The sequence below is a fragment of the Engraulis encrasicolus genome, chromosome 23 (genome assembly GCF_034702125.1).
Source record: "Engraulis encrasicolus isolate BLACKSEA-1 chromosome 23, IST_EnEncr_1.0, whole genome shotgun sequence".
NCBI lineage: Eukaryota > Metazoa > Chordata > Actinopteri > Clupeiformes > Engraulidae > Engraulis > Engraulis encrasicolus.
The window spans coordinates 18,055,889-18,070,040 of record NC_085879.1 but is presented as its reverse complement, the minus strand read 5'-3'; the positions used below and the strand labels follow the sequence as shown (position 1 = coordinate 18,070,040).

General features: G+C 43.4%; 1 protein-coding gene across 2 annotated transcripts in view; it reads right to left on the bottom strand.

Moving 5' to 3' along the window:
• The window catches only part of fgf13a (fibroblast growth factor 13a), a 247,490-nt gene extending 240,799 nt beyond the window's left edge, over window positions 1-6,691 (bottom strand). The window contains exons 1-2 of one of the 2 annotated variants that reach the window (XM_063190495.1): window positions 6,528-6,691; window positions 4,562-4,749 (exon numbers count right to left, since the gene is read on the bottom strand). In XM_063190495.1, the coding sequence (XP_063046565.1) occupies window positions 4,562-4,613 (52 nt within the window). In that variant the 5' untranslated portion in view covers window positions 4,614-4,749; window positions 6,528-6,691. Of the gene's footprint in view, window positions 1-4,561; window positions 4,750-5,095; window positions 5,187-6,527 lie in introns of those variants that run through there. The other variant, XM_063190496.1, reaches the window with a different exon arrangement.
• Window positions 6,692-14,152: the final 7,461 nt, after the last annotated feature.

Sequence of the window (14,152 nt, the reverse complement as noted above, 5' to 3'; positions counted from 1 at the left end):
GGCACTTCAGGATAACATGCTCCACGGCAAGCCTGCCTGTGAGCCTGCCTGTTCAGTATATTCAATCTCATTGTGAAGAGAGAGCTACGGAGGAAATGCGACATATCTGATTATCCAGGAGATGCGGTGTCGGTACAGCGGTGGAACTGAGGAGAACACAGCCTCATCTTAGTGGGCAGCTGTGGTCTAGTGGTTAAGAAGGACTGTGAATTACAGGGTTTCAGGTTCGAATCCCAGTCTAGCATTCCCTACTGCATTCTTTGGCTGAGGGGCCCTTGAGGAAGGCACCTAACGCCCACATTGCTCCAGGGACTGTAACCGATACCCTGCACATATTTGGAGGTCGCTTTGGATAAAAGCATTAAACTGTACATACTGGCTCACATATAATATACAAAAAGCCTGTTATGACTTCCCCTTTGTTTGCTGTTGAGCCGGCCCAGCCATTCACAACCATACTTCCCATGCTCTTTCATGTTGTTTCCATCCAACGAAACCTACTACGGTAGCTGCAAAGAAATGAAACTGACTGGAGGTATTAGTTCTAGGTGGTGGGAGCCTGGCTAGCCAATCCTGCCCCTGCATCCTGACAGGCCGGTACACACGGACACTCATGGGTCACAATTCTGAAAGGTCAGAACGGCATCCACCTTCAAAGTGATATGTGATTGTCATGGTGGACAAACGTAACATAGTGAAAGATGCTTTCACAGTTAACAATATCAGAAGAACCGAGGCATGGACACACCAGAGAAAAAGGGGAAAAAAATCAATTAAGAGCTACATACGGCATAGATCTTTTGCATTGATTTAACTTGAACTTTTTTTGCACCCTTTATACGTTCTGAACACATATGACATAAGCCCTTTAGTGCAGAGCCTCCATTATAAATGTGTCGTTACCAAAACGACAATGATCAAGTCTGTTTTTTTAAGACATTCAGTAGTCATGTTGTTGTTGTTATGATATAAGCTTACATGTAGCTGATCTGTTTCAGCAGTGAGTCAGATTGCCAGTGATTCCATCTGCACAAATAAGCTACCACAACATCATCAATATTACACTTTGCCTCCAATTCGCCCTTGGCTAAGCCCCCTGTTTAGTTACAGTTGCTAGGTCGGACAGATAAACTTTCAATGCTGAGATATCAACGTGATTTATGCAGTGACTGCAAATCGCAGCAGTTATTCACTCATAATAAATAAAAAAAACTAATTCATAGTATTGTGAATATAAGTATTTATTTTCTGAACGGTCATGCGATGCATCACAGCTGTTATGGGCTCTTCTATGGGTATCGATAGGCATTGTAACCAGCACCATGGTAAGCTGAGCTCGCATATCTTTTGAGCCCTGACTCAAACTTGCTAGACGAAAACGAAATCACATAACTTAATGGCTGTAGTCATCTTCAAAGCTACCACAGCAATGTGTAACATTAACGTTTGGCGATTATATCTTCAGTAGCTTAACAAAGTCACGTCCATCAGCTGCTAGTCAAAACACTCCTGCCGTGACCGATAGTTAACTTTGCTAGCGGTGTTTCTTCATTAATTAGGTCAGAAATCCAAAATCCTACTCTGAAACAGGTTCGTGGTTTGCTTACAACCTTACTGAAAAGGGACATGAATGAGATGGTGTCATGATCGGAGCGCACAAACTATGTTTTTGATCCGTGTGCTTTCTAGTCGATTGTGAGGCTGCCGAGACCCTTCAAGGCAGACTCAGCTGCTAGTAATATTAGTCCGGTTTTAGGTAAAGAGGAAAGTGATTACCACCTGTTACATCGCGGGGAAACTTGCACATTTGTCACAAATACCCCAGGCATAATTTCCAATCATATTTTAATAATAATACGACCGTATCTCGCTACTTGAAAACATGCGATTTCAGCATTGAGTTCAATGGAGCGCTGTCAAAACTGTCCGAGGTTTGTCCGAGGTCGTCCTTTTGCTGCGCTGTGATTGGTCAAAAAGCACTTTAGGGCGGGCCTTAGCCAAAGGTGAATTTCTAACACTAGTTACCATGCTTCACTTTTTCCCTGATGCAGAACCTCGGCCTTGAGCCTCAGCGAGTCTTGCCTCCCTCTCACACGATATACGTCTGATTTGATGTAATATGAAGGATATGCGCCAGAAGAGAACATGTTGATGCTTATCATGCAGACAAGCTGTTGTCTTTCCTCGCTTGCAGTTGTGAACTGATTTGTCATCGCTCGGGCGCCTCCGCCGTTTCGGCCTCCTAAGCATGACTACGAGGCTTATTTGTCATGTCACCCATCTTCCAACTCCCTCGCGAAAAATGACAAATCGCCTACCCCACCGCCGCCACCACCACGCGCCTGGCACGCCAACTAGAAAATTCCACCTACATGTTTCCGCCTGTGTTCATATGAATAGTATAGAATAGAACAGAACTGAACATAATAGAACAGAATAGAATGAAATACAATAGAATACAAATAGAATAGAATAGAATAGAATAGAACATTTTGTCGTCACTATGCACATGTGTACTAGCCTACACTGTGCATTGAACATGTCTTGTGTGTGTGTGTGTGTGTGTGTGTGTGTGTGTGTGTGTGTGTGTGTGTGTGTGTGTGTGTGTGTGTGTGTGTGTGTGTGCGTGTGTGTGTTTTACAACAGCCAATATCATAACACTAGTGTAACAAAATACACACAGGTACAGTATTACAGAGGAAAAAAGAATCGAATGTTGACTATGATGAATGGTACTGCACATCAGCTGTGCAGGCCTACAAGTTCAGACATCACTAAAATGTGTAGCAGACCTAAGCATAGATATAACATTGTCAGTGTTAAGTCTACACTTCAAAGAGTAGAACCAGCCAGAGGAGCATTGAATGTGTCTCTCAGAGTGTTGAATTAACACTAAATTGACTGTATCGTCTAATGCACCAGAGGAGATTGCCACACCAACCAAAGAAGATGAGCTCATCCAGTAGGCCAGTTGTACTGCAGAACATGGGGGGATAGAGTACCACGTGTAATGCAGTGTGTGTTTTACATTAAGATCCCTAGGTGACCGACCAACAGAGGAGAAACTCTGGACGAACCCTTATGGTGACTTGCATTGGGTTCTTAACTGACTGAACAACTCTGGACGAACCCTTAGGGTGGGACTCGCAAAGGGGTAAAAAAAAAGAAAAAAAGAAAGAAGGCTCAAATTCACAGTTCAGCCAGAGAGCAAACATGCGATGCTGTAGTACACAAAATCAGGGAGCCAGAAGCATTATGCAGCAGCAGCAGCGGCGGCAACAGACAACATCTAAAACAGTGCCTGCAGCAAAGAACAACAAGAAAGGCCTGTGTCCTGATTATGACTTAGTGTTTTGGGTTAGGCGCTGTTGCGTTGCTTTTTTTAAAGTCTGATTTTTTTTCTATCAAAGCAGAGGACACACATGAGCAGAATTGTACAGGCTGCACACTGCATAGACAGAGGGTGTGAAGACTTGTGTTCCTCCTTCAGTAAATCCTGCCGAGTACGCAGTCAGCTACTTTGTCATGCCATGCACACATTCCCTTTTTGTTCATTCAGCAGCAGAAACGTGACAAAGACTTGTTATCCGGAGAAGTAATGAGCTTATATTTTATGATGTAGCTATTCTTTAGAGAGGGGAGAGATGTTATTGGTTGATGTGTGAACAGACTTAATTGCCCTAGTGGTTGTATTACTATTGCATTTTGTGTCAACAGTTTCCTCTAAAGAGCACATGTTGAGCAGAAATCATCCTTGTCAGTTTCCATGCCAGCTGTGTTATCTTACCGATAGATGAATAAAAAGGCAAAATGCAAATATAAGCTGAAATGATAACGTGCCTATCCAAAGCAAACCACATGCACCTGACAAACATCATTCAACACGTTTCTTTGGCAACCCAGAGTCGCCTTTGTCTCCATGGTAATCATTCAGCAGTTTACTTTCCGAGTCGAAGCACAGTTTTGACCAGGGCACACAATGGACACGTTGCCCGCTTTTACGCAACAGGACATTTGCGCAGCGCGGTAGATACCCAAACAAAATAGTGTGTTCCTCCTCGCGTCATCACTTTACGGCGTGACCTGAATAAATTGGTGAGGAAGGATTTACCCAGACCTTACCTTGGGGGTTTGCAGGATAGAACACCAAATCTGGGAGAATTTCAACAAGGCACCAATAACATTACTGTTTCTATAACCATTGAGTTAAAGCGACAGCGCAGTCGTGTCATCCCAATGACAGAATAGTCATGCACAGAAGGTGAATAGACCTACATGCCAGTCATTAACTGAAAAGCAGCATCAACACTGGCGTGATAGTCGCCTTATTCAACCACATGTCCAGTAGCGTCTCGACAGAGAACAGGTTCACATTTACGACATTGTTCCGACTGTGTTGCCCAAAGCCGAGGCTCTGTAGCCCTCTCGGCGTCTCCCCTCACTGTTTTCACAATGTAATGTTGTAGGGGTGAGATGAATGAATGCGCGGTCGCTTTAAGTGAGTGATTTAGGGGCAGCAATCAAGGGAGAGAGAGGGGAGAGAGAAAGACTAGCCTCTTACCCTTGGAGGAAGCATCCTTTTCTTCTTTAGGCTTCGCCACTTTTCCGCTCATAGATCCCCGTTTTTGGATGTGTAATTCCCGAGTAAGACAATAACCAAATCCTCCTTGATTGTTGTTAACCCTCGGCGTCTTCTAGGAAATCTTTGCCAAATTCCAGTAAAAGGTACCAGGTGATGAGATAAGGGCTCTGTGGTGGGAAATAGTAAAAGACACGACATGTGCAAAATAAACCAGATTTCTTCCAGTAAAAGAAGGAAATTACCCACGTGAAATAAATAAACTGATTCCTTGAAGGACAACAATTCAGCACGCCGAGTGATGTCGTGGGCACATTATCCCCACAAATTGAACCTTTACACAAGCGCGTGTTGACTGTATAGCCATGCGCACACAAAGGCAATGATGCCTCGGGTCTCCAAAGATGTAACAGATGACACGAAAAACGGTGGTCAATGTTTTGCGTTCATACTACGAAGCACTGCCATGCGTTGTGTTAAAACACCAAAGCATTGGTTGTCTAAAAATTCCCTTACCTTATCTCTGCCACGTTTTCTGCTACATACATCAATACACATTGATACAGAAGCGTGCGTCCACCATAAATCACGCTATGGTCCATACGAAATCACAACCATCTCCGAGGTGGCTTACTGAACAAAAAAAACCAAGCGACGAGAATGGAGAGGAGAGAGGGGGTTCCACCGAGTGTCAGTCGACGTCAGATGTGTCATACGACGGCAGAATACTATTTTGGTTATTTTTCAGGAAAAAAGGGACCCACTGTCTGGGGACACCGTCTACAAACCTACATTGGGGAGGTCGTAGCTGAAATTTCCACAGCACGCCAGGCTTTCGAAATATATCTCTCTGCGCTACGTAAAACGTTAACGAGATCCCCGTGGTCTAGAATATGACCGATCAACAGGACCTCCGCAGCCAGCGAGCCAAGCGTAGTCCACAGGCGCTACTTCGCGCACGTTGATTAGCAATGCAACAATGCATGCAAGGGCGCACGTCAGAGGTTTCATACACCACTAGCTAACTGTAGTGCTTTGATTTGCATGTTATCGTTACTGCTAAGCTATTGTTGCTGCACCTGACTATGGGACATGTTACGTGGTGTGGTTATTACGATTGGACAGTTTGAAGATCGAATTGTTGATTGTACAAATTTGACTGCAGTTCATGTGGAATGCTCAAAACGCACGCTGTGGTTGGTGAACAACCTGTAAGAAACAGACTCGAAAAGACTACCGCGCTCTCAAAGGTCAGAGGAACTTGAAATTACAAACGAATGTCTCTGCCATCCCATAGAAGCATGCGCGCACGAGAGACAGGATGCTGCTATGCTGAGAGAGCTGTCCACTCCTGCACATGTTTAGAGGGCAAACGAAGCGCAAAGTCAAAAGAAGTGATTCTTTCTATTCCAGTGTCCCATTGAATGGCAGAAACCCGATATATGAACAACGGAGATATAAATGAAACAAATGCATTTGGTGCTCACATAGGCTATGTAGTCAAAGCTGTCTGCGTTGTGTGTTGGTGCAATAAATAAACAAATGGCAGGAGATAAAACGCACCGCTCGTCGCATCGAGAGCATTAGTGGGACACTCGAAGTTGTAGTGATCTTTTTCGGGGTGGAATAACGGATTTGCTCCACAAAGCCGGACAGAACAGGATACGTGGTGTAATTTTGGTATAATGTGCAATTAAAACATATAAAACACATCGCATTAAATAACTAATATAGGGGGCAATCTGTAGGCTAGATGCTGATTGTGTTGTCATTTCCCAATTCTGTCAAGAACTCAAAAAGATATAAGGTTGCGCACCGCTCCAAATGTATATAGGCTATAACAGCTCAGGCAACCTCCTAAAAAGACTTACACGCAGAAGTCAGAAGTTTGAAGTTTGATACGAAGCTGGTTTATTAGGCATCGCACATTTAATACTGTTCTGCTTACCTGTCACAATAAGTAGCCCGAGAGTTGCTGATGAAGAAATGTGGAGATGTTCGGGTTAAAATCGACGAGTAAACCACATCCTATTTCAGTTATACGTCATGTGTCCTCATCTACATTCCATTTGTCCGTCCAGTGTCTGACGACTTTTCTTCTTACTTCCCTTTGCCAAGTTTGTAATGTAACTGAGGGCGCGCACAGAGACTGTTTGTGTGGATAAGGGAGAGCAAGCTACTCAGTGCTCACTCATCATCTGGAACAGTAAGGTGTGAGCCCCTCAGTGGTGGCACAGAGAAAAAAACGACCATTAGTTTCTAGATCCATACACCTGCTATATTTAGGGGGTAACAGGACGCCTTGGAAGAGAAGGGGAGGAGAGTAGGACACAGACACAAACACACACACACACACACACACACACACACACACACACACACACACACACACACACACACACACACACACACACACACACACTGCATTAAAATACCAATATACGGGGCAATCTGTAGACTAGATGCACACACACATACATACACACACACACACACACACACACACACACACACACACACACACACACACACACACACACACACACACACAAACACACACACACACACACGCACACACACACATACATACACACACACACACACACACACACACACACACACACACACACACACACACACCAGAGGGCTGTAATGTCGTTGTGCAGAAAGGATGCCTGCTGCCACCGTGACCGGTTTGCTCATTACCAGCCTGGACGCATCACTGCACACTGCTTTGATTATTTCCTTGATTATTTACTGCCTAACGTCCTATTTGTGCCATTTGCCACACTGTTTCATCTCTGTGAGTGTGAGACAATGTCATGGAGGCAGGATACACAATCAATCAATCACACAATCAATTGAGGTGGTGTGCCTTGAACTGAAAACACTTTGAGGAGGTAAAAAATCAGAATCACACCTCATGGTTGATTTTGATAGCAATATCGTTGCACTTTTTACTCACTGAATTTAGGAAGGGTTTGGCTCACTCAAAGTTGTCAATACCTGTGTAGACATGAACACATCTGATCCGATTAGAATAGAAATATTTGTTTTGTTGTTATGTGAATAGAATTAGGCCTACATAACCAGGCATTACCAGTGGCCCCTTTTCAGCTGCAGACCCTAAACCAGCTGTCTAGTTCGCTTGCCTGGTTGTCACTTGCAGTCAGTGTTGCCAGATGTATGATAATTATCCAGTGCTTAATTTGTCAAGTGGGAGGTCCTGGAGCGCAGAGGATGGGTGGCTCCCCCAGGAGGGGGATCTGTGATGTCTTTCCCTAAGATTCCATCCAAGGTTCCGGAGCTCTCGTCTGAGGTTCCGGAGCTAGCTCCCCCTTGCTCCCCTTCAAATTAAGCACTGTAATTATCGTATTTGTACCATAATTTTGTACATTTTGTGCACTGTATGATCAAAAAAACACGATGTACGATCATTTCAGAGCTGTCATTCAGTTCATTTAAAACGACAATTTGGATCTTGTACGATAATTTCCTCCCAAAAAGCCCCCAAAAATGATCATTTTGAGGTTTTGGCACGATCATTTTCCATCTGGCAACACTGCTTAGTGTCTTAGCCCTTACAGTGCAGTGTGTATGGTACTCAAAGTAAAGAAGGGGATAAACCAGCGGTTCCCAACCTTTTTTGTGGTTCAGGACCCCATTTTGACATCCTAAATTTCTGGGGACCCGCTACACATTTCTTTCACCCCGCCCACCCCCCTCAGGACTCCCGACTCTTCTATTAGATGATTTACCACTTAACTTAACCTGGTTTACTCCTGAACCAGCTTGAATAGGCTCCTGGTGAGCCCACATGGGGTACCAACCCCAGTGCTGAAAAACACTGGGGGGAACAGAAGACAAACAAGGCCGGGATTGGATCACTACAGAACTGTAAATGCTCGTAAAGGCAAGCCAAGCCAAGGCAAAGCCATGGGATATTACGGGGGCCGAGATTTACAAGGACTTCAGAGAATTTTATGTCCAGTCACACAGCGCCTCTCATCCAGTGTAGGTGCCTGCCTGCCCTGGCCAAATATCATTGGCCGACATAAATACTGCTCCTCTGGCTTTTTGAGGTCAGCCTGCGCTAGTCTCCTTGACGTAACGCCATGGCGACACTACGAGGAAAACAGGACAGGCCGGTAGACACCGTGAGATTAATAGGCTCGGAGAGACCTTCACCCGCCCATGCACCACATATTAAATGTTGACAGTGTTGATTCCGCACTTAGAGAGTCAGAATCAACACTCTTATAGTTGATGCTACACTTTTTCTACATCTAACACTGCATCATTTACTGTGCAGGCACCACATAAACCAAGGGACAGTTTCCATTAGTGTACTGTATACTCAGAATCAATCCACAGTCAGAAAGCCTGTTAAAGCTGTTACAGAAGTCTGTTGAAGCTGCCGTATACAGCAGTGTGTAGTTAAATTAAAGATGGCGGTGTGTGGGCGTTGTGCTCCAAAGAGGTGGCACTGCGATCCAGTGTAAAGCACTGTTGAGGTGTGGTGTAGATACCCTCTTGTGATGATGTGACCATCACAAGGGTTGTAGCTGCACTGCTCCAGTTTGGTTCCTTCTATGTACTGAGATGTCGAAAGTAGAAGTACATGATTGGAGTAAGTACAACAATAGAACATGATATTTCAGAGCTGTTACACCAGTTATTCCATTGTACCTAATGAGGAACTGAAAAACACTAGAAACCTAACAAGAACTCACTACAAATTTGATCTAAACAGTGCCGAGTCAGCTGATCAAAAGACAAGTACACAAGTCTACTGGTTATTTGGACAAGCTTTCTGCGTTGGAAGGAAACTCTGTGAAACTTTCTTTTAACTTTTACTTTTGACACCTCTGCATATGTATGACACATGTATGTATGTACAGTATGTATTGACATATGTACCGTGTGTATATATGCTCATACATGGGACAATGAGATGTGTACATTTTGAGTAATGGCTGTGAGATAAACAATGGCTCGAATTACATTGACTTGTTCAACTCAAACTGCAAGAATCTTTCAAGTGGTTGTCACAATGTCATAAACATGTACATGTACATGTACATGTACATATATGGTATACTCACAGCATGGAATCAAACTTCTACTCAAAATAAAACCTGTGATCAATGTGACAATTTGACTGTTTGAACTGAATTCAAAACTTTAAAAAAAATGTTGTCAGCTTTTGTTTGAAATGTATTGGACATTTGCATAGCATGCCTGCCTAATCATGTAATCTTGCCAACACGCACAGCCTTTGTTTGTTTGTTGTTTGTTTGAGCTTTTGCACATTCCATCTACAGTATTCTCGTTTATATGCGCAGCTTGTGTTTGGTGTTTTTTGCCATATCATCGTAATACTTGTTGGATGTAGGCTTTATATGGGATAAGCAATAACAGCTGACAGCTATCTCATAGGCTTCCTCTGTTTGTTCGACAAGCCCTTAGAAGGCCGTAAGTCAATGGCCATGATGGGTCAACCGGGACGGCAGATGTAGAGATGTGATATGGGCCTCCCTGGAATCAATGGGAACATATATATATATGAAGAGTTCAGATGCAAAACCCCCTAAGTGCCTTTTCAGAAAATAATCTTTATTAATTTTTATTTTTATACAAAGCTATCACAATTGCATATATATTTTTTTTTTTATCTTATTTATGTAATATAACTATTTATATCTATTATCAAGTACATGAATGTAAACCAAACCAACAACGGTTTTCTCTAAAAATATAGAAGTGCAGGTCTTCAGAAATGGAGTTAGGGGGTTTTGCATCTGAACTCTTCATATATACGTATGTAGCCAGTGGCAGCTCTGCGTTAGGATGTTCCATATGGGGGGTGCTCAGAGCCGATTCTAAGGTCAGGTGGGGCCCCAAGCGAAAATGGAAAAGAATGAACATTTTAACCAACATCACCATGACTGTAGTACAGTATGGGCTGTTATTAACTATCTAGGGGCTTGGGGGCCCCAAGCGGCTGCCTGCCTTGCCTGGTGGCAAGATGCACCTCTGGGGGTGCTGTGCAGAGGCGCAGCTTGTCACCAGGCAAGGCAGGCAGCCACCTGGGGCCCCCAAGCCCCTGGATGGTGAATAAAAGCACACACTTTGCTACGGTAGTTGCACATGTCGTGGAAATGTTCACTCCTTTGACATTTCGCTTGGGACCCCAGCTGAACCTAGAGACCCCTCTAATGCTGTGGCGCATCATGTAGAGCACCTGCATCATACCCATGGGGGCCGGGGTTCGAGTCCAGCCTGGGTTGTTACTCAGTACTTCCCCATCTCTGTCTCCACCCCACTTTCCTGTCACATCTTTGCTATCCTATCATAATGAAGGCAAAAAGGCCAGATGGTCCATGTAAGACCGAATGGAGTCTCCATGGACAGATTCTGCCCCCAGTTCATAAACACAATGTTGACCAAGTAGGTCTTTGCCAGATGGCTCACTGGTAACTGCGAATAGAATCTTTTTGTGAATATTTTCTTCTATATTGTTTGCAACATGGTTGCATGGGTTTCGACCCCACATTGTTAGATTTACACACTTTCTCTGATGCTTCCATGTCAGCCATAGACCAAAGACAGGTCAGGGGGTAGTTCTGGTTTTACCATGGCTGTGGAGTGGCAGAGGTGTTGTTAGGCATGGCCAGGGCAGTTATATGACCAGGCAAATTGTCAATCTTGAGCTCCATGGAAAATACAGATTTAGCAAGGCAGTACTATTAAAATATAATTTGAATAAATCCTAGGGCTCCTCGATCAGTGCTAGGTCCCAAGCATTCATTCATTAATTTGTTTTTTCGTTCATTCATTCATTCATTCATTCATTCATTCATTCATTCATTCATTCATTCATTCATTCATTCATTCATTCATTCACTCACTCACTCACTCAAAACACAATGTAGTAGGCCTTTAATAATGCAATAATAAAGCTGCCTTCCTGTGCTGTGCTGGGACAGCAAATGTGTTGCGATATTGTAGTGATATGGAGCTCCCAGGAATCATCCAATCAATCGTGACCTGGATGTAGCCGCGAGCCATAGCTGGGGCTCAGATAGGCCACAACGTGTTTATAATCAATGGACCGTGTTGGCCATTAGCGGCAAAGTGAAACACAATCTTCGAATCTCAAAGCAGGGCAGGAATCACACTGGTAGGAGGATATCCTCTCAAACCGCAGCAATATGATCATTTTTTTGAAGATTCAATATCACTCCCCCTGACCCCGGCCTGCCGCATCCTGTTTCGTAATGTTGTTCTAGTAATTGATTTAGTTTTGATTACATACGTGTTTTGCGCTCGGCCAATTTCAGAGCTTGTGGCCAACACATTCACATTGGCACTGTATGTAATTACAAAATGCTGATTTCTTGGGAGGCACAAACACTATCAGAACAAAATCAACAAAACGGGATGTACTGTGCTACATTAGTTTAGTTAATATTCTGTTTGGCCAACCTTATCAATACACTGTTCATCATTCATCAATATTATCAATGTACTTCAAGTATCTAAAATGAACATTATCTGCAGTGACTTATCAGGACTATTTAAAGGGTCAATATTGATCATTTCCACTGCTGTCAAATTTTCCAAGGTCGAGAAGCGACAATACGATAATCCATGGTATTTGTGAGTTTATTATGCGAGCGATAAATAAGCATTTCAGAACCATGTATCATGTATGTCCCTGATTAGGTCACATTCAAGAGCCAAGATGGCACATGAAAATGAAGGTTGGGGGGTGCAACAGGCCCCCTGTCACCTCTGTCACCCTGGGTTTCGTGCCACCTTCTACAAGACAAAGACAGGACCTCTAGTGTGGGCCTTGGGACAGCATCTTTGTCATCATCGATGTCTTAGCTTGGGATCAATAAAGCACATTTATCTCCATCCATCTTTCTTTCAACACCTCTGCACTCCCTCAGGGAGGTATAGGTCCCTTCTGGGAAAAGTGGAAATCTCCAGTTAACCCATCCCACGCATGAGCAAGGAAGGCCCCATGACAACAGTCTCCAGGGACACAGTATCATAACATCATGCTCATTGGCACACACATGCTGTAAACCTTCAAACCTGTCAACCTCTAGTCTCGGGTCTGTTAATATTACCATGGTCAATAGACCACCACCACCACCACCACCACCAGATATTCTTCTAGCAAAGGTTCTATAAAATCACATGGATGGATACTGTTGTGGGCAAGTCCAGGTTAAAGTTTCTACTCAGCTGGAAATGAATGTATTGTATTCCTATTGATTCTCCAGTCTTGATGTGACATGAAGAGTTGGAATCAAAGAAGTTAAAGTACAGTTGAGGTAGCCTACTTTATTATTCCCAAAGCTAATATGGCCAGCAGCAAAATATAGTTTGAAATGGTCCACGTCGAGGCAACCATGTCAATACAAGGTTTGACAGGGTGCACCTTGGCATCACGTATTGCTTTAGATAGAAAAGCATAGATTGTTTACCTTTCAAGCCTTTATTTAGGATAGAAAAGTGTGAGAGGGGACAGGAAAGGAGTGGTAGAGAGAGAGAGGAGGGATCGGCAAAGGACCTCAGACTGGAATCAAATCCGGTTCGCACAATGATATGGCAAATGGTGTCAAATATTGCTGCCTGCTCAAATGGCAAAAAAATGATGGCAAGGGTGTGAGACTGCATTTCAGGGAATTATTTCTGCAAAGGGCCTTACATGCAACATTGAATCTCCTCTCCGTACAGTATGCACAGGGGGAACATCTTACTAAATTGTCCGTCGTATTTCATTCTGACAGCCGCTCATGCTACCATTTACAACCTGGACACAGTCTCCTTACTAAGACCGTATTAATTCCGGGCTGCATTATTGATTTTGAGTTTCAAAACTGAGAAATGTGTGGAGTCATAGTTGCCCTCTTAATAAATTCACCTCTGGGAAATTCATTGGATGAACGTTGGGAATGGGAAATTTGTTGCCACAGACGACAATAATTTTAGAATGCATTGTGTTTAAAGGCCTATGGACGTCAATGTGAAAAAGTTATCGGAAATAAAATGATGACTTCATTCCACTCCATCAGTTAGCTGGAAAAGGTATGTTCCTGTGGGTGGGTCATATTGGTAAATATTCTTTATACAACCCCAACTTTCGACTACACTTACTTGAATATTGATTATATACTTGAATACTTGCCTACTCTTGAATTGCCTTGCCATGTTTTTTTTACATTGCCATACCATAGTTTTGCAAAACACATACTGCAACTATCACATAACTTTACAAATTGGCAACAATTTAGTTTTACTTGGCTTTGGTTCTTGTGCCAAATGACTGCAGGATTCTAAGGAGTGCCCCTTACAGACAAGAGCACATTCACATGCAGGGGTGAATTTTCCCATTGGCAACTACCGAAGTTGCTAACAGGCTAACAACCTCTCTTTTGAGAAACTCACCCCAGAATTGTAGCCTGCCTCAAAGTGAACCTCATTGGATAGTAAGTTGATAAAGATAATAAGTTGTTATTATTAGTTGTGGAGTAGACAGCGTTTAAGCATGCTCTT